Source organism: Hylaeus volcanicus, unplaced genomic scaffold (assembly GCF_026283585.1).
Source record: "Hylaeus volcanicus isolate JK05 unplaced genomic scaffold, UHH_iyHylVolc1.0_haploid 12237, whole genome shotgun sequence".
NCBI classification, from domain to species: domain Eukaryota; kingdom Metazoa; phylum Arthropoda; class Insecta; order Hymenoptera; family Colletidae; genus Hylaeus; species Hylaeus volcanicus.
In genome coordinates this window covers 542,523-560,090 of record NW_026533172.1, presented here as the reverse complement: position 1 = coordinate 560,090, position 17,568 = coordinate 542,523, and the positions used below count along the sequence as shown (strand labels likewise).

General features: G+C 30.9%; 5 protein-coding genes and 1 long non-coding RNA gene across 11 annotated transcripts; 4 read left to right on the top strand and 2 right to left on the bottom strand.

The window, feature by feature from the left end:
* The first annotated feature begins 408 nt into the window (after positions 1 to 408).
* On the top strand, positions 409 to 2,559 carry LOC128884022 (serine/threonine-protein phosphatase PP1-gamma catalytic subunit B-like). 2 transcript variants are annotated; one of them, XM_054136990.1, is made up of 6 exons: positions 409 to 549; positions 615 to 1,476; positions 1,661 to 1,774; positions 1,886 to 2,037; positions 2,147 to 2,281; positions 2,345 to 2,559. In XM_054136990.1, exons 2-6 carry the CDS (start codon positions 1,059 to 1,061, stop codon positions 2,378 to 2,380), a joined length of 855 nt encoding a protein of 284 aa, XP_053992965.1. In that variant the 5' UTR covers positions 409 to 549; positions 615 to 1,058; the 3' UTR covers positions 2,381 to 2,559. The 2 variants fall into 2 exon arrangements, with proteins under 2 accessions (XP_053992965.1, XP_053992963.1); XM_054136988.1 differs by having other exon boundaries at positions 1,598 to 1,774; positions 2,345 to 2,556.
* Positions 2,560 to 5,055: 2,496 nt separating this feature from the next.
* Positions 5,056 to 8,092, top strand: LOC128884019 (uncharacterized). 2 transcript variants are annotated; one of them, XM_054136984.1, is made up of 9 exons: positions 5,056 to 5,571; positions 5,692 to 5,864; positions 5,957 to 6,121; positions 6,189 to 6,407; positions 6,575 to 6,674; positions 6,728 to 7,155; positions 7,208 to 7,688; positions 7,768 to 7,901; positions 7,957 to 8,092. In XM_054136984.1, the coding sequence occupies exons 1-7, from the start codon at positions 5,505 to 5,507 to the stop codon at positions 7,307 to 7,309; spliced, it is 1,254 nt and encodes a 417-aa protein (XP_053992959.1). In that variant the 5' UTR covers positions 5,056 to 5,504; the 3' UTR covers positions 7,310 to 7,688; positions 7,768 to 7,901; positions 7,957 to 8,092. The 2 variants fall into 2 exon arrangements, with proteins under 2 accessions (XP_053992959.1, XP_053992958.1); XM_054136983.1 differs by lacking the exon at positions 7,957 to 8,092 and having other exon boundaries at positions 7,208 to 7,718; positions 7,768 to 7,888.
* A 113-nt stretch (positions 8,093 to 8,205) lies between these two features.
* LOC128884023 (uncharacterized) lies at positions 8,206 to 8,853 on the bottom strand. Its single transcript, XR_008459197.1, has 3 exons — positions 8,727 to 8,853; positions 8,364 to 8,604; positions 8,206 to 8,318 (listed from the first exon to the last, which is right to left on the bottom strand). It is a non-coding gene; the product is annotated as an uncharacterized LOC128884023 (long non-coding RNA).
* On the top strand, positions 8,611 to 10,756 carry LOC128884021 (uncharacterized). Of its 3 annotated transcripts, none has more exons than XM_054136987.1 (9): positions 8,611 to 8,925; positions 8,980 to 9,081; positions 9,164 to 9,218; positions 9,278 to 9,653; positions 9,779 to 9,926; positions 10,022 to 10,166; positions 10,237 to 10,273; positions 10,382 to 10,443; positions 10,511 to 10,756. In XM_054136987.1, exons 1-9 carry the CDS (start codon positions 8,693 to 8,695, stop codon positions 10,565 to 10,567), a joined length of 1,215 nt encoding a protein of 404 aa, XP_053992962.1. In that variant the 5' UTR covers positions 8,611 to 8,692; the 3' UTR covers positions 10,568 to 10,756. The 3 variants fall into 3 exon arrangements, with proteins under 3 accessions (XP_053992962.1, XP_053992961.1, XP_053992960.1); XM_054136986.1 differs by having other exon boundaries at positions 9,764 to 9,926; positions 10,515 to 10,756; XM_054136985.1 differs by having other exon boundaries at positions 9,764 to 9,926.
* Positions 10,757 to 11,914: 1,158 nt separating this feature from the next.
* Positions 11,915 to 14,073, bottom strand: LOC128884018 (uncharacterized). 2 transcript variants are annotated; one of them, XM_054136982.1, is made up of 3 exons: positions 13,888 to 13,936; positions 13,016 to 13,838; positions 11,915 to 12,969 (listed from the first exon to the last, which is right to left on the bottom strand). In XM_054136982.1, exons 2-3 carry the CDS (start codon positions 13,714 to 13,716, stop codon positions 12,360 to 12,362), a joined length of 1,311 nt encoding a protein of 436 aa, XP_053992957.1. In that variant the 5' UTR covers positions 13,717 to 13,838; positions 13,888 to 13,936; the 3' UTR covers positions 11,915 to 12,359. The 2 variants fall into 2 exon arrangements, with proteins under 2 accessions (XP_053992957.1, XP_053992956.1); XM_054136981.1 differs by having other exon boundaries at positions 13,016 to 14,073.
* Positions 14,074 to 14,126: 53 nt separating this feature from the next.
* On the top strand, positions 14,127 to 16,942 carry LOC128884017 (nucleolar complex protein 4 homolog A-like). Its single transcript, XM_054136980.1, has 7 exons — positions 14,127 to 14,547; positions 14,618 to 14,833; positions 14,878 to 16,055; positions 16,120 to 16,177; positions 16,263 to 16,373; positions 16,434 to 16,549; positions 16,620 to 16,942. Exons 1-6 carry the CDS (start codon positions 14,386 to 14,388, stop codon positions 16,530 to 16,532), a joined length of 1,824 nt encoding a protein of 607 aa, XP_053992955.1. The 5' UTR covers positions 14,127 to 14,385; the 3' UTR covers positions 16,533 to 16,549; positions 16,620 to 16,942.
* Positions 16,943 to 17,568: the final 626 nt, after the last annotated feature.

Here is a 17,568-nt window from a genome sequence, read left to right as displayed (position 1 = left end):
TATAAAATTCGATAAGGAGATAACACCATAAAAAATGGTACAAACGCTATTTTATTTAGCATGTTAACATTTATATTTAAAGAGAGAAAAAAAATTGCGAAACAGCTGTTCAATACTACGTTTTGATCATAGAATCTAAAAAGAAACTTGCCTTATTTTCTTTATTATCCTTCTTTTGGTCAATACCAACAAAAGATTAAATTATTAAAATATTTTTAATGAAACATTTTTTAAATAAAACAATTTAAAAAAAAAACGTAGAAAATTTTTATTTTATCGGGCATCCATGTTTTCGAATCTACGCAGAAAAATTTTTTTTTAAACCACAAATTTGATCAAAGGATTTAGACATTATTCCTCATCCTTAAAGAATATCTGTGACATATCTGTTTTGAACTTAGAATATACAGCTATGTACAAAAACCCGGTTTCAAAAAACGAATCATGCGTATATCATGCCGACAACAATCGAATGTTTCTTTATGTATTTTTCTTATTAAACGATTTAATTAATTTTTTTTGTTATATTAAAAAGGAAGTTTAAGAAAGGTATTACTGATTAAAAGAGAAAAAAAATATGAAATTATGTTAATTGGTTTTTTTTTTTTCAATAGAAATAGTCTCGTTAACCAATGTAGAAATGACAAATTTTTCTTGATTTTTTTTGGTCTTGCATAACCTTCTAAATTTTTTTTTGTTTTTAACGACGTGAAAATAATCGTTTAATTTGTTCTTGGCAGTAAAAAATTTTTAAGAACAAAACATTCTTGCGATGTCTACAATCGAATTTAAATATTAAGTTGCCGAAGAAAATCAAAAAATTGTTTACCGAAAAATATTCTTTTTCTTTAAAAAACGAAGACTTCACTTTCATTTCTAAAAACATTCCAATTCGTTCCTAGTTTGACATTTTTCGTTTTATTTCTTTTTTTTTTTTTTTTTCAATTTTCATTTTAATCCGTTTTGTTTCTTGGTGTTACTATTTTTGTCTATACTTGTGTTAGGTAGCAATAATCTTTTTCTTCCTCTATAATTAAAACCTTCTTATTTGTCTTCAAATGACAAATACCCTTAGTATTGACATCGACTCCATTATCGAACGGTTACGCGGTGTAAGAGGATGTCGAGCTGCAAAAGCAGTTGATTTATTAGAAAGTGAAATTAAAGGTTTATGCCTTTTATCTCGTGATGTCTTTATGTCGCAACCTATTTTATTGGAACTAGAATCTCCTATCAAAATATGCGGAGATATTCACGGGCAATACCATGATTTACTTCATTTATTTGAATATGGTGGTTTTCCTCCAAGTGTTAATTATCTTTTCTTAGGAGATTATGTTGATCGTGGCCGCCAGTCATTAGAAACAATATGTTTACTTTTAGCTTATAAAATAAAATATCCTGAAAATTTCTTTTTGCTTCGTGGAAATCATGAATGTGCATCTATTAATCGTATTTATGGATTTTACGATGAATGTACGTTTTCCTTTTTTTTACATAGAAAATCAGTATACTATTATTAAACAAACTGTTTATTCTTTCTTATTTTTATAATCTAATGGTCAAACAAAAATTATTTTTTTTTCATTTTTTTTAGGTAAAAGACGTTATAGTATAAAATTATGGAAAACCTTCACAGATTGCTTTAATTGTCTTCCAGTAGCTGCCATTATTGATGAAAAGATTTTCTGTATGCATGGTGGTCTTTCTCCTGAGCTCAACCAAATGAGTCAAATACGTCGCATAATTCGCCCTACAGATATCCCTGACACGGGTAAATGTTTCTCTTTCAAACATCAAGAACAGTGTAGTGTTGCGTTTTAAGAATAAATTTCAATGACATAAACCCTTTTTTTTTTTAAACAATGCTTTTTTTCATTTTTAGGCCTTTTATGCGATTTATTATGGAGTGATCCAGAGAAAAACTCTTCTGGATGGGGTGATAATGACCGTGGAGTGTCTTTTACCTTTGGTGCGGATATTGTTCATAATTTTCTTCGAAAACACGATCTTGATTTAATTTGTCGTGCTCACCAAGTTAGTCTAATGATTAACTAAAATTCAGTTTTGTGGTTTGAAAAGAATCATGAGTTTATGTTGTTGATATTGAAAATTTACTGTTACTTTATTTTTATCTTCCATGTAGGTTGTCGAAGATGGATACGAGTTTTTCGCTAAGCGCCGCTTAGTAACCCTTTTCAGTGCTCCCAATTATTGTGGTGAATTCGATAACGCTGGTGCTATGATGTCTGTGGATGAAACACTAATGTGTTCATTTCAAGTAAAATAAATCAATTTCTTTTCTTTTCATAAATCCTTCTTTTTGTGTTCAATTTTTTCGCAGATTTTGAAACCGGTATCGAAAAAAAAACCAAAATAATGTATTCATGACAAAATAATAAGATAAAGTAACACCTAATAGTTTTTTTTTTGTTAATGTTTTTAAAACTTCATCTCAATCGCAAAAGAAACAAAAATTTTGACGATGATTTCATGGACAAAATAAAACAAATAAAGGGATTTTCTCTGGATGTTTTTAAAACACGATGCTTAGTTAAATATGTGTAAAATATAATGCTTCATGTTGATTTAAAAAAAAAATAGTATTGCATTTTTTCAGCTTCATTGAGAACCTAATAAAATACTTGATTGCTTCTATACATTAAAAAGAATAATAACTTAAGTAACGACATGTGGTTTTGTAAGTCACGTAAAAAGAAAATAGATCACTGTTGACTATTACTCCAACTTGAATTTTTTTTTGTGTTATTGTCTTTTTTTAATACCTGAAGATATTGTCTATTCTCTCAATGTCAAATGCCTTGTACATAGGCGCTCTCATCTCAGATGCATAATACTTTTGTTTTATTAAATAAGAAGTTTTGGTTTAATACAAGACTATTTTGTATTTATAAATCAAGGTTGTTTTTAACCAGTCAAAGTATTTATTATTAAAAAATTTGTTTTTTTAATAGAGAACGGGTCCGTTTTCATTAAATCATCGCTTAATTTATGAATTAAATTTTTTTCAATTTCACAGTGACCTTTTAATAAATAAAACTTCTTTATTAAATAGAATGTTGTTCCCTTCTTTGTAAATACTTTTTTTTGTTACCAATTTTTCGCGCGGTACAATTGAAGCATTTTTGAACATTTACATAATTTTTCTTAACACGTAAAGGTTTAAAATTCTATAAACGCTTTCTATAAAATTTTAAAAATAACATTAGTATTCATTTACTAAAACCTTTTTTCCTTATTTTTAAATAACGTTTCACCAATATAGCAGAAGAAAAAAAATAAAAAAAAAATATAAAAGTTTACACTCATAAAATAAAATAAATTGACAAAAAAAAAAAAATTTAATAAAACTTTGTTTTCATCTTAATTTTTCAATGAGGAAAGACATAGGAATACTAAGACCCTGACTTAAAAGAATAGAAAGGGCAACACAACATAAACAGAATGTTGATATTTTTTTCTTAGCTTCGTCTCCATTAACAGTTTCAATCGTTTTTACAAAAGAGCATGTACTCATCCATCCACTGGTAAGGGCCATTAAAAACATATTCAGAAAAGTTAAAAGTGGGTTAGTAAAAAATTTAGGAACGTTTTTTATTATTGGCAAAAAAAATGTTAGGATAAAAATTAAACGTGCATTTGATATAATATGCACGTTTCTTTGATTAACCATTAATGCGTTCACAAAATTTGGTAAAAATCTTCCAAATAAGTCACCTACAACGAAAATACCTATAAAGAGATCTATGTTTTTAATAATCTGACGCTTTTGCCATTCAACTGGTCCAACTAGAGGAAAAATAAGAAGTGAAATAAATAATACTTGAAATGTTGGAATTCCCATAATCCAAGCTTTATTTAAAATACATCTATAGCCTCCATTCACAAAATCATCTTCCACACCACTTATTGAAGCCTCTGTATCGGCAGCATCCGTTGAAGTTTTCGTTCCTGCTTCAACTGCACTCAATTGTTCTCCTTCAAAAGCTTTAGAAATAAGAACATAGCAAACGATTGTAATGAGTAGAATAATAAAGAAAAAAATCCATAAAGGAATAGCAAGCTGAGAAGGCGTTTCAATTGTAAAAACTAAACGACAAAGTGTCCAGATAACATAAATAAGAATACCTGAAAAACCTAACCCCGATGACATGATACCACTGTGATCTTGCGGAAGTTGAGCCGCATAACCAAAACCTGCACTACCGATTAAAACAGATCCACACGTCAACATAATTGTAATGATCGGACATAAAAACATAGATGCTGAAGGAAACCATGAAAAGACGATTGCAAATAGACCTAGCGATACCGGAACTGATGCGATTCCACAATACAAACTTGGTTTGTTGACAAAAGAATATTTGAATAATAAAACATTTCCCGCAAAAAGGATAACACCATATGTCCATCTTAATACAACTGGGATTTTCTCATACCCGGTAAATGTTTCTAAAGGAGTTAAGGCGCATATTAAAGCATTCCAACCACCAAGTTGTAAACAACCGATCATTAAAAACGTCAAAAATAACACATTTTTTTCTGATAAAACTCCGCCTTGTTTTTTCTCGGCAATCGGTGACAAAGTTTCAAAATTGCTTTTACTGTTTTTGAAATTCATCTTTATATATAAATTGAACCTATAATACTTTTAATTAAACCTCTAGTTAAAAAAAATTAAACTGAATCAAAAAACGTTTGAAATTTGTAATGGCCACCTCGCCACATGTGTTTATATTTTATTAAACATCTGATCCTGAATTTATTATTCTTATTAATTTTCGAAAATGCATGAGACCACATTTAATTTATTTAAAATAAAAAAATAAAAAAACCGCACAACAATTTTTTTTTAATTAAAGTAAATTAAAAAAAAAATCAAGTACACGTTTTCTATATAAGTTAAGAATGTAAAATGATAAAATATTTAAAGCACAAGTTAAACTTAAATATTTCCCAAATGCATTGTATCTTATTTTTGAAAAACTGTATCGTATTTGTTTCCTTTTTTGCTCGCTTATTTCTCTGAGAAGTACATATTATTTAAACATTACATTTATTATTTCAATCCATAAAAACTTGTAAACATACGCAATAAAAATTAACAAGCCTAATTTCACTCTATAATTAGTGTTTTCCTTAGAGTTTTTTGATTGGAGTTTCCTCAAAGCATCTTGCTCGTTCAATTTTTCGGGTTTACGTGGACAATAGCTTTGTTGACACAAGTTTTTTAAATCTTCAAAACACAAACCGGAAAACCATTCGTTAATAATTTTTGGATGCTTCACCATCAATTAAATCTAGTGCTTTTTATTATTCAATTTTAATAATTTATTTGAGTCGAGAGTGGCTCGATTAAAAAATTGAAACATTGTAACGTTCTGTATTTTAACTCGCGAGTGTGTGCAAATGACAAAGCACTTGATAATATTGTTTTAGGTAGAATAATTAGCACAACAGTTTACTGTTACAAATAAGAAGAAATGACACGAAAAAAAACCTTATTTTTCTTTTTTATTTATTACGCAAATTCAATCATGGCGATCGACAGTAAGTTTCTATTTTTCAAAACCATAGCGTTAAATGTCACATCGTTTTGACTAAGTTGTGATAAATAAAAAAAATTTAATGAGAAGAGATACTATTGTTAACGTTATTTTTTTTGTGCAGTTCGAGAGTTACAACAAAAAACTCATCTCTACAAATCTCAATTTAAATCGCATCCCCTACTTTTAAATCAAACACATATAGGTTCTAATTTTACTGAACACCTGCCATTATCAAAAGGAAATGTAAAATTTTCTCCATTGTATCGCTTTAATGCTGCGTTAAATGACCCGCAGGTATTAAAAAGTATGCCTCAATACTAAGACGTTAAACTAATTAAAAAAGGTCTCTCTTCTTAATGTTTTAAACACTTTTATTTGTCATTTAGACTTTTTTACTAAGAGCTCAGGAAGCTTTGTGTAGTGGTAAAATTAGATGTTCATCCGCGAAATCTTTCTTAAAAGCTGTGGGTGACCCCGTGATCCATGGAGTCGATAATATGATATTATCAAACATTACAAAGCAACTGCAGTCCTCCACACTTAAAATTCATGTAATGCTTATTTTTTTATTCGTTTGAAAAATTTGTTATTTATTTTTTTTTTTGATTAATCTGGTAGGATAGCGTAGCTTCTGCTATAACACCTCATGTCGATACATTAGAATTTCAACCATTTGTGACTCGTTTAGAAAACGCATTTACTTTTTTAGCTTCACAGTTAGGAATAGATGGTTCTAAAGGAGCCGCACCTCCTATAATTTCTCAAGCAAGCCACCTTCCAAATGATCTTGTTAAGACAGTACTAAGGCGTTCAAAGGATTTATCCTTTTACGACTCGGTCGGTACTAAAACTTGTTTCTTTTGACTCTATTGGACATGCTATTTTATTACACTTTTACTTAAAGCTAATAAAGCGCTGCCTTTTATGCAGACGCATTTCAGGCCCATATATTTTTCTTAGTGACAATTCATTCGAAAATTAACAATGGCTTTTTTTTTGTTTAGAAAACAATAAGTCAAATCTGTTATCGAATTCAATTAAATATTCCCATTTGTAACCCTTTTATACAACGACATAGCACAGAAAATTCGAAAAAATTTCCAGGTTTTCTTACCCATTCTAGTTTGTTGTGATAAAAAATTATTTTGATTTTCAAGCGTTTTATAATGTTCGTGGATTCAGTAGCAATGTAACGGAAAAGAATACTGTAGAGTCTCTTTTTGATGGTCTTTATACATTGGCTGACATTTCCTCTGAAGGTTCTCCTGTTTATGTCAAGCAATTAAGCCTTAACGAGCAAGGAATCATGAGGAATTCGCACCAGGAGGGAGTCACTTCGTTAGTTATGTGGCAGACACAGCCTCTCACAGGTTCCATTGTGAAGGCATTGGGAATTCACTCCATTTCGGTTGCTATTACACCAAACCTTCCGATATTAGACTTTATTTTATTGGAAACAAAGCTACCCTTTGCTCTTTATCAGAATTCCCATCCCCCATCCGATTGTAATGCGATTTTCAAAACTCAATTTTCCGTGCCATTTTGTAAATCTTTTGTTTCGAAGTGGAAAATTTGGAGTCTTAAAGTAAATGTTTTTTTTTTTTTTATTTATATAGTTTTTTTACTCTTTTCATTAGGATTTTCCTTGCACGCTTAATGTTGCAGAACACAAACACATTTGTTTATCTGAGCCGAAGAACGTGACGTTTACAATTAAAAATAGCCTGGGAAACAGATGAACAAAAAAAAACTCTTTTCTTTTCTAACTGATTATTAAAACACACGCTTAGTGTGTATATGTTTTGATACAGTTGTAAAACAATTCATAAAGTGAAATGTATCGCTCGATTTCGTGTTTGTTTATTTTAAAAGCCAATAGTTTTGTTCTAGTAAGATTTCAGCGTGTTATGCTAGAAGACTTTGAAATGAAGCCTTTTTTTTAATTTTCTTACTCATTGAACAACAGAAACAAATAGTGAAGGGAAACATCAATTAAGAACTTAATTTTTTTAATTTGGATATTTTATAGTTGTGTAATTTTTTTTTAAAACTTTTAAATGTACATAAAAAAATAACATTTTAAAGTCTTGTCTCCGCCATTTTTAAATGTATTGAACGGTACTAGTCATTTGTAGTTTTGTTAACAGGGTAACATTTCATAGTCGAAAAAAATACTCTTTGAAAAATGTTTTTTTAGATGCTTCATGATTGGATTTCCTTATTTTAATAAAATGACAGCCATCTCAAATTGACGGAAAGTCAAATTTATAGAAAAAGTTCTTAACGTACAAAGAAGCAGTTAATATTTTTTACCTCCATTATTTATTTAAGGTACTATTCAGCATTTCAGCTAAATAACAGTTTTCAGAAAATGATGTGTTGGCAGAACATTTAACGATACACCAAGTCTTTTGACTCTCTCTTACAACTCTTCTTTTTACAATGTTTCCTGATATTTTTGTGTGATTCTATACTAAAATTAGGAGATAAGCGAACAGAGACGGTACTTGGCACAACAAACATCATCACGGTGGATTACTCAGAATGATTCACATAATGCTATCTAAATTTCCTTAGTAAATTGTAAATAAAATGTGTAAAAGTGGTACTTGTGATTCAACAAAAAATTGATTTTGGTACTCACTAACAAAAACATTTGTCTCTTATGTGTGGGTTGCATATTGGCAAGAATAGAACACATGAACTATTTGATTCCAAGCATTCGTTATCCATTTTCTTTTTGTTGATCTACACAAAACTTTTATGAAAAAATAAGGTAAAGACAATTAATACCAAGGGGTCAATTTTAAAAAATCATGAACCTCGAAAAAACATCCACGTATTTTTTTGAATAATGAATTCACTGCCTATTGATTTTATATGGACGAATGTGTTCAATAACTTGAAATTTCGTCTTCATTTCAATTGTCTTTTTTTCTCAATAAAGAATACTTGGTAATTTAGGAACAGGTCTGCCAGTTCAAAAACGGACTACCCTGAACTTGAGGGTTAATGTCGTAAAACTTGTTTTAGACTGAAATAAAATATTAAAAACTAAATGAATTTTTTTTTTAATAATAATTTTTATTATTAAGTAGAAAAATTCAAGTTTAAAAGTTGAAATGACAACTATTAAAAGTTTTACTGTAAATTTACCTGTAGATAAGCGTGGATATGTTAGCGAAGTAACACGTGATGTTTCCTTCAAAAAAATCAAAACAAGGTCGGAAAATCGATTTTGCATAGATTGTAAAAAATCGTCTCCATCTTGGGTATCTGTAACCTACGGTACCTTCATTTGTTTAACTTGCTCTGGCTCACACCGACGTATGGGGACTCACATATCTTTTGTTCGGTACTTTAACACAAATTTATTTACTACTTTGTTGTTATTTTTTCGTTCTTTTAGATCTACTGAGTTAGATAATTTTACTCGAAAAGAATTAGCTCGAATTGATTTAGGAGGAAATTCACGTTTTATGCAATTCATGAAATCCCATGGTTTCTATACGTAAGATTGTTGCCACATCAATTTGATAGAGGAATTTTTTAATCAAATTTTTACAATTAAATCAAGATATTTGTCTTCCTAGGGACAATATTGATTATCAATCCAAGGTTGTCGCCTTGTATAAAATACATTTAGATGTAGGCTAGCTTGTTGTCGGGTATAGAAAAAATAAGAACACGTAATTGTTTTCCATTAGAATCTAGTGGACGAAGAATTCAATGTTGAAAATGATGAAACAAAAAACAAAATATCGAATGTTTCTGTGGATGCTGAGTTTTTGCCAATCGATATAAAGAATCACTTATCTAATGAACGTTTACTTTTGGAACAACCCCTAGACAATAGGGATTCCATAAAGGAGACAAATTTAACGACTGCAGTTGCCATGGCTATAGAAAAAAAAGCTGAACCATTACACAAACCGTTTTATATGTTAAAACCTAACGCAAGGAAGACAAAGTGTGATAATAATAATAATAAAGCGATTATAATGCAGGAAACCCTAACGGCTTGCCGCGCAAAGCGACTAGAAGACAATTTTGATTTTTTTTCGCTGGAAAAAAAAGCTTCAGGTATTTTTTAACCCATTTTACAAAAAGGTTTCACAAGTAAAAACGAGTATTTTTTGTATTGTATAAAGACGTTTTTCATTTTTTTTTCTTAGTGGTTTTATCATTTTTAGTCTTTTTTGTTACAGATATGAATTCTACGCAGATAATGAAGTTAGAAAGCAATTCTTTAAATGATTCCAAATCCAATGGGATGCCAAAATGCGCACAGGAGTCTTGGATACCTACAAGGCTTTCAAATACAAAATCAATCTCATCCAAAAATGTCATCTCAAAGTTAGTATTTTTTTTTTGGTTTATGTCGATTTATAAAAATTTTACTTTGGTCCTGAACTAACGCGATACGGTTCTGTTTTGTTTGTTTATTGTAGTAATGAAATGACGAGACCACTCAGCGACTCAGATTCACACATAGCGCATAACCTTCAATTTTACCGAAATAGTAAGGCTATTTCTTCATCAATGATTTTACAAAATCAACCGCCTAATCACGATTTAATTTATGACCGTTCACTTGTACGTTTTTCTTTATTCATACATTGTCCATGTTGCCAAGTTGTGTGGATTACATTTCGCATTTTCGCAGATATCAAATGAGGGCTTGGATAGTCATTATCAATACAGTAAGTAACAAAACGGGTTATCGTTCATTTAAAAGAATGCTTGTATCCTTCCGCTCCCCTACGTCAAGCATCCAACCACGCATTTTCTGAAATAAATATGTTTTTCAGGCAACTCAATGTATAATAACACGTATAATAGTGCTCGACAAATATCTACAGGAGTTCACGAGGTAAAAGTGAACTTAATATATTACAGTTTTCATACAAAGAAAAATAAATGTTTGCAATAATGATCAGACAGTGGGAAAAGTTAAATCATGGGTTTCGAAATTTATTAATGAAAATTTAACTTAAATTCTTTAAAATTATTATTTCTAATTTTGAAATTTCCTTTTTTTTTTTTTTGATATATCTCGTTTTATTCAACTGTCGTTGTTCGTGTAGTGTAAGGATTTATTTTTTCTGTGTACAATTTTTACTACTTGCTTTTCTTTTGAAATACTATCAAAAAAACAGTTTGTGAATTGAAAATATTTTTTTTAATGTTTTACGCCACAAACTATGCGGTCGTGCCTACACTTTCTTTAATGATTTTGTCGACTACCGGAACCGTTAAATGGATGAAGTCCTTACTTAAAACCGTCACGTTTTCAGCCATCCTTTCGAAACATAAAATTCAGCTTAATAGTCTCTCCCTTTTTAGGGGGAACACTGAATGAAACACAGAGTGTCGTGGTTGCCTAGGCGTCTCATCAGTATGATTCTGTCTCAGCCTATTGCTAATCTTATTCCAAGCAGTGACTAGGGCCCACTGCGAAGAGAGGTTCCCATCTTTTGGGTCTTGAGTGAGGACTCCATCTATTTAGAGTTTCCGATGCTCGACCCATTCAATTGTAGAGTTTTGAATGAAAGACTCCATCCATTAAACGTCTCCGATGATCGACGTTTTAAATTTTTTTTTTTTTGCTACCTCTTGGAATTTCTATTCTATATGTGTGTGTATTTATAATTATGTCAGGCTTCCAATCATGACATTAGGCTTTCTATTGTTCGATGGCACTAGAGTCAGTGTTTATTTAATTTTCTTGTGAGTCTGACGTGCTGTTCGCGTCCCCAGTGCAGCTTGAAGGGCATTGGGTTCCAATATCCTTCACGTTGTGTTTTTTGGCGAAGAGCTGGCACACCTCTTATTGTGTCTAACGTCCTTGTTGAATCTCTTTAAAGATTTGGTGGCACAATCTTACCGAAGGGAGCTGTATTTTTTTGGCACAAACTCTATCTGAGCACTACATCGGTGTCCGTTTCCAACAAAGTTCAGCAGAGCGATGTTGGCTCCGGTTACGAGTTCTGACACGGCGGTGGCAATAAATGTTTCCTCGTCCTTCGTTCATCTCATTATTCTCTATATGGCACTCCCAATGTTTGTTCGTACTTATTTTGTACCTTTGGATTGAGGAACGGCTTTTCTCTTGGGAGCCGTTGTTGTGCGGAACTGATTTTTTATTTCCTAGATTCTGCGTTGTACTGTTGGAAGGTTTCTGGATTGCATGAAGTCTTGGTTGTGTGTGATGGAGTGAATGGGTGCCATTTTCGAGTTTTCTTGTATTTGTCGGCGTTCTTCCCAGAGTTGTTTGCAAAATTTAGGTACTGCACGTGTAGTCCTCACTTAAAAATGAAACTCTAGGCACCTTCTTTTTTAGAACTTCCTAGTCAATCGCCCAGGACAATTCTAGGTAGAGATGGAAACTGTAGTCTTCTCATGGGTTGCTTCTATAAAAGTCAAGGTCTTCGTTTGATTAGGACTTTCTTGACGAATAAACTGTGAAGTCGAACTGTGAATTTTAAAACGATGCCTTGTGCGGTATCGGTCACTTTACTTGTTGGCTTTGAGAATAGGTTTTAAAACCGTACTGTCAGCTTGGAAAAACTGCTTCTTATGAAAATGCTCTTCCTTTTTTTTTTTAGTACCTGTTGTGATTAGTGGAGTTATTGTACTTGTTCTAAAAGATAATAATTCTTAAAGTCTTTTTAATTGTTCATTAAACTTGTTTTACTAAAACTATGTTTTTTTAATAGTTTCGTATTTTGACAAAAAATTATAAAAAACTATTTTTCTACGACTTCTTTTTCTATTCTATAATAACCTTCAAAAAATTCCTCGTTTACTAGAATATACGTGAAGTTTGGATTGGTGAGACATATGTGAAGCTGGTGAAGCCGAGAAAGAGCCAGGAGATCGGGGATTTAACAAATCTTGACGAGTATACGGTAATTCAGAGTGAAAAGCATCCGATGTCTTCCATGCAATTGAACGTTCTAAGCGTTCATCATCAAGGTCAGGTTCTGAAGTTGGTATAAGATCAATGGATATTGTTTCAAATGCTTGTGTGATTTCTTTTTTTTTTTTTTCATTTTGGTCGTAATCAATAGGAATATTTTGTGCAGCACTATTTTGTTTGACGTATGCAAATTCTTCTTTCGTAAAGTTATTTGCAGAAAAATTGACCTTTGAAACTAAAACATTCAAATTTATATCCTCAGGTTCTAGTTCCACAAAGGCTTCGCCTTCTTTTTTTTGATTTTTTTGCATTTCCTCTGTGTCCCAAAAAGCTTTTTGTACAGTCCAAGGATAACTTCCGCTTTGCAAAAAATTTGATTCAATTTTTGTTCGTCTTGTTAAATAATTCCATCCAGGAGTATAAAATGTCATAACAATTTCCTTTTCACAAATTCCAACTTTTTTGTCTTGATCCCATCTACAAAATAAAATCAAAAATAATACAAAAACCTTTTCTATTGCACCTTAGAGAAAAACCAGGAGCGTTATGGCAATCATAAACAATAGGAAAATATTGTTTACGTACACATACTGAAGAAGTTAGACCTTCTAAAGCCCAACCAGGATTACATTGAGGATGAAGTGCAGGTATTTCAGTGGCAACACAACATTGACAATCTTCTTCATATTGAAAAAAGGGAGTTTTACGGTCTCCTTTTCCATATCCTATATGAATATCTGGTCGAGGGCATTGCTGTGAGGGTTTTAATACGAGTAATTTCATACAACTAGCTAACTTATTGGACCAGCGATACGTTTTAATGCATTTTTTTGTTGAGTCGGGTGGTAATATAATATGCCCAAAACAAAGTGCATTTGGAAATTTTTGATTTAATTGTTTTCTACCTATCATAGAATTTCTTACATACTCTGGAGGGTTCAAAATAAGGCGGTGCCCTGTAGGACAACGAACTTCCGACGGCAATTCACAATTTCCAAAGACATCTTGTTTACATGACATTGCTACTGTCGAATCTTGTAAGTTTTCTATTGTGTATAGGGGATTTACCCATGATTTCTTTCGACATGTTCGCACTTGTGTGCGCATATCGTAATGTAATTCAAAGTCATCGGGACATATTTTCTCAACAGGAGCATAAGTAATAATACGAATACATTGGCCATGTTCATTTGTTTCATAACTGGGAGGACATCCATTTTCCATTTCAGATTCAAGTCGACCATAACATACACGATTGTTTAAAATAGTATTTGGAGGGCAAGGTGAAAATTGAGGTTCTTGACGAAGACTTCTATCTATTTTAACGCAGGTTCTTAAAACGAAATCTAAATAAGAACCCGTATCTTTACAAAAAGCTCTAGCTGGAATGACTACCTTTAATTTTCCATCACTCATAAAAACTGTTTTATTACTTTGACTTTTCGTCACAAAAAAAAAAAAATAAAAAAGCTTGAATAAGTTCATTTTTTTTAATTTAAAAACCAGGTATTGTTAAGTTTTGTAAAAGAGCATCGAATCTCTAAGTTTCTTCGAATCACTAATTGTGTATGCGTGTGTGATTCGCTCGATAAATGAATACAAAATATGGAGGAAACTGATGATTTATAAAATATTAGTCTTATGATTAATTTTTTAATACCATTGTTATTTTTTCATTTTTACACAAAATAAAAAAACGAAATTTCTCTTTACTTTACCTTAAATGTTAAAAAAAGAAAACCTTTCATGATTCTTTTTAACGAACGATAACGAGGGGATAGGTAGATGATTGCAAACTCGCTTTTTTTGAAATAAGCGTGACTACAACAGCAAAGTTAGACAGATACATAAATTGATAATTGATCGTTCTACTCTAAAATCTTTCAAGGAACTATGGGTTTAAAACAAAAACGTGCGTTAAATTCTATTTCCAATGATAAAAATGAAGTACATGTTGAAAGAAAAAAACAAAAAGTAGCAATGACTAGCAAGCACATATCGTCTGTTAGTTTGGAACAATTAAGTCATAAGGTTTCAAAATTATCTACTCAATTGGTAATGTGACTCTTATTTATACAAAATGAGTCTTTTCATATTTTTTGATTTCTTATGTTATCTCTGAAAGGAAACAATCCATCTACAAGAATTTACTCAAACTTTAAAAAAGTTATGGGAGTTGTTAATTCCATTGAGACTGGAAAGGAAATTAGGAATAAATTATTCTGAAGAAACTTTTTTAACTACTCGAGAAAAAGCAGAAGCAAAATGGCTTGCTGACTCGTTTATGATCGTTTTCAAAATTTTACTTTCCAATGTTCAAAAAGATATAAAAGGTTTCGGGGTTAGTTTTTCTTTTTGTTTCTTAAACCATCATATTTCTTTTAGTCCCTTTCCTTAAAATATTTGATGAAATGCTTAAGAATTGAATGTAAAATTCGTTTCACCAAAAAAACAGATCATTCTACATTTCCACTTCGTTTGCTAGAGTCTATTTTGAAATATTGTATTTCAACCAGTGCGACATGTTTCACAAATTTGTGTAATACTTTGATAGAAGACTATTTCTACCGTTATAAAGATTTACAGTTTTATTCCTTGCAAACATTGGAAAGTATAGTGGTTGAATTACTAGAAACAAATACTTTAAAAGAAGTTGATACATTCAACGAAGAAGATATCAACATCATTTCGCGACACATCTTTCTTTTGCTTCATAGTTTTCCTAGTCCGAAAGAAATCGAAAAACAAGAACATAATTATGGTTCAGAAACATTTTGTTTAAAATATCTCTCTAGTAACAAATCAGTGTCTAAAATAGATTATCAAAATGCTTTTGTTTCTTGTTGGATGAAATATTTACGTTTAAGCAACGCCACACATCACTTATCTTTAAGCCAGTATAAAGAGGTTCTATCTATATTACCTACGCGTTTACTACCATTTTTGAAATGTCCTCTAGTTATATCGCATATATTTTTTCAAGCTTTCTATCATAATGATTTACAAATAGCCGTGGAAGCACTTTCGGGACTTTTTTATTTAATAGTGAAATCTCGATTAGCTGAACCCCAACTGCTTGATACAACAGCTAAAGAGTTTTATGCTCATCTACTCACCCTTGTCCAGCCTAAAATTTTTTCTTTAAATGTTAGAACAAGATTTATTCGATTATTAGAAGCGTCTCTGCGTTCAAAATTATTATCTTCTACTATGAAAGCAGCTTTCATAAAAAGATTAGTTTCCGTCTCTTTATTGACACCACCAGGAGCTGCATTATGGTTATTGACTTTAGCATTATCATTGCTACAATTATCTGGGTCCGGAATACTAAAATTTTTACTTTTGCGAAATATATCACCTAGTATATTTGAAGAACAAGACCCCTTAGTAAAATTTAACGAATCCAATGACGATGATGATGGTTTACTTCTAGATGATGCGATACCTTTTACTAAACGAATGTGCGCTTGGACCTCTTTAAAAAAAAATTTAAAGCCTAATGACGAAACTTGTGAAACTCTATTGCACCCTTATTCTCTTTGGGAGTTAAATTGTCTAAAACGGTAAGCTACCATTTTTTGTATGTCAATAAATGTTCTCCTTTACCATTTAAACATTGCACTTTAGACACTGGGATCCCTCTGTAAGAAATCTTGTTAACCTTTTTGATGAAGATATATTTTCAGTAAGCTTAATGACCATTGGGAATCTCTCTTTTGCTTTTTGTTAAATGATAACATTTCTTTTTTTTTAATTTATGATCACTTTAGGTCAAAGCGACGAGAATAGACACTAAGCCTTTTTTAAATGCAAATAACTCGGAAATATTTTTCAGTTATATGAAACCTTTAATGAAAGAACAGGACAAGAATTTTTATCAAGTACATTTTTTGTAGATTGTCGAACAAATTACTATATTGGTGTCAAATTTTTTGAATTAGTATGCTCCCATTAATGTGAAAACATTATCTGAAAATTCAAGCGACGAGTCCTGCTTACATTTACTCCGTTTAGCTTCATTCTATAATAAGGCCCTTTAAAACCCTTTTTTAAAATAGTATAAGCTATATTTTTTATAAAAGTTATTTAAAAGATTATAGCACATGTCATCCCTTCCTTGTTTGTAGTTTTACTTTTTGCAGTTCACCAATGAAAAGACATGGTTGTTTATAACAAACTCTCCTTAACGAATTCCCCGTTTCATATGAGGAGGCGCTTATACTCCACAAAAAAAACGTCTTGTTTCTGATGCATCAATAAAACGAATCGCTTCTTTGTAAAATATCTTGGAGTTCACTTTATTTTACAAAAATAACTACCACGCTGATAATGAAAAACAATAAAGTCATGCTTTTGCGCGTTTTTTTTTCTTCATTAAACTATTAAATGGCGTTTAAAAAAATTGAAATGATCATGTTTACTAATAAAAACTATAACAAAAAAAATTACTTTTTTGAAATGAAATCACTCGAAAACGCATACGTTAGTATTGACAAAAATAACAATTATTTCCAGTGGCATTTATGGTATAAAAAACAATACAAAATTGAGCTATGAATTCAAATATGTTATTTACAATAATACAAATAGGATTTTTTAAAAAGATTCTTGTACGTAGTAAAAAAAGTATTTTTTTTCGTAACATGTTGTACTTGAATTGATTTTTAATTGAAGATTATAAAAAGTTGAAATTTTTAATATATTTTGACGACTTGCCGCAAAATGTTACACGGAAGAAAACCCTCTAATTTTAACTTGGTCTACCCTCCCTGTTTTGTTCAATTTTCTATCAATTTTTTTTTTCATATGTGGTAAAAGTATTTGGGAAAGTTTTAAGTGTGTTCCATGAAGTCGTTCACAAGTATTTGAAAACATTGTTTTTTCGTACTAGGAGCATTTTTTAAAAAAAATTTTGTAGAAAATATTTTATTATAAAAAGTAGGTGACTTAGCGGAATCAAGAAAAATTTCACAGCAAGCTGTCAAGTCTCATTTTCTTTTGATGTAATGGAACTTTGGAAAAATTTCACGAAATCGTTCACCTTATTCTGAATGTGTAAAATAAATTTTGCTTTTT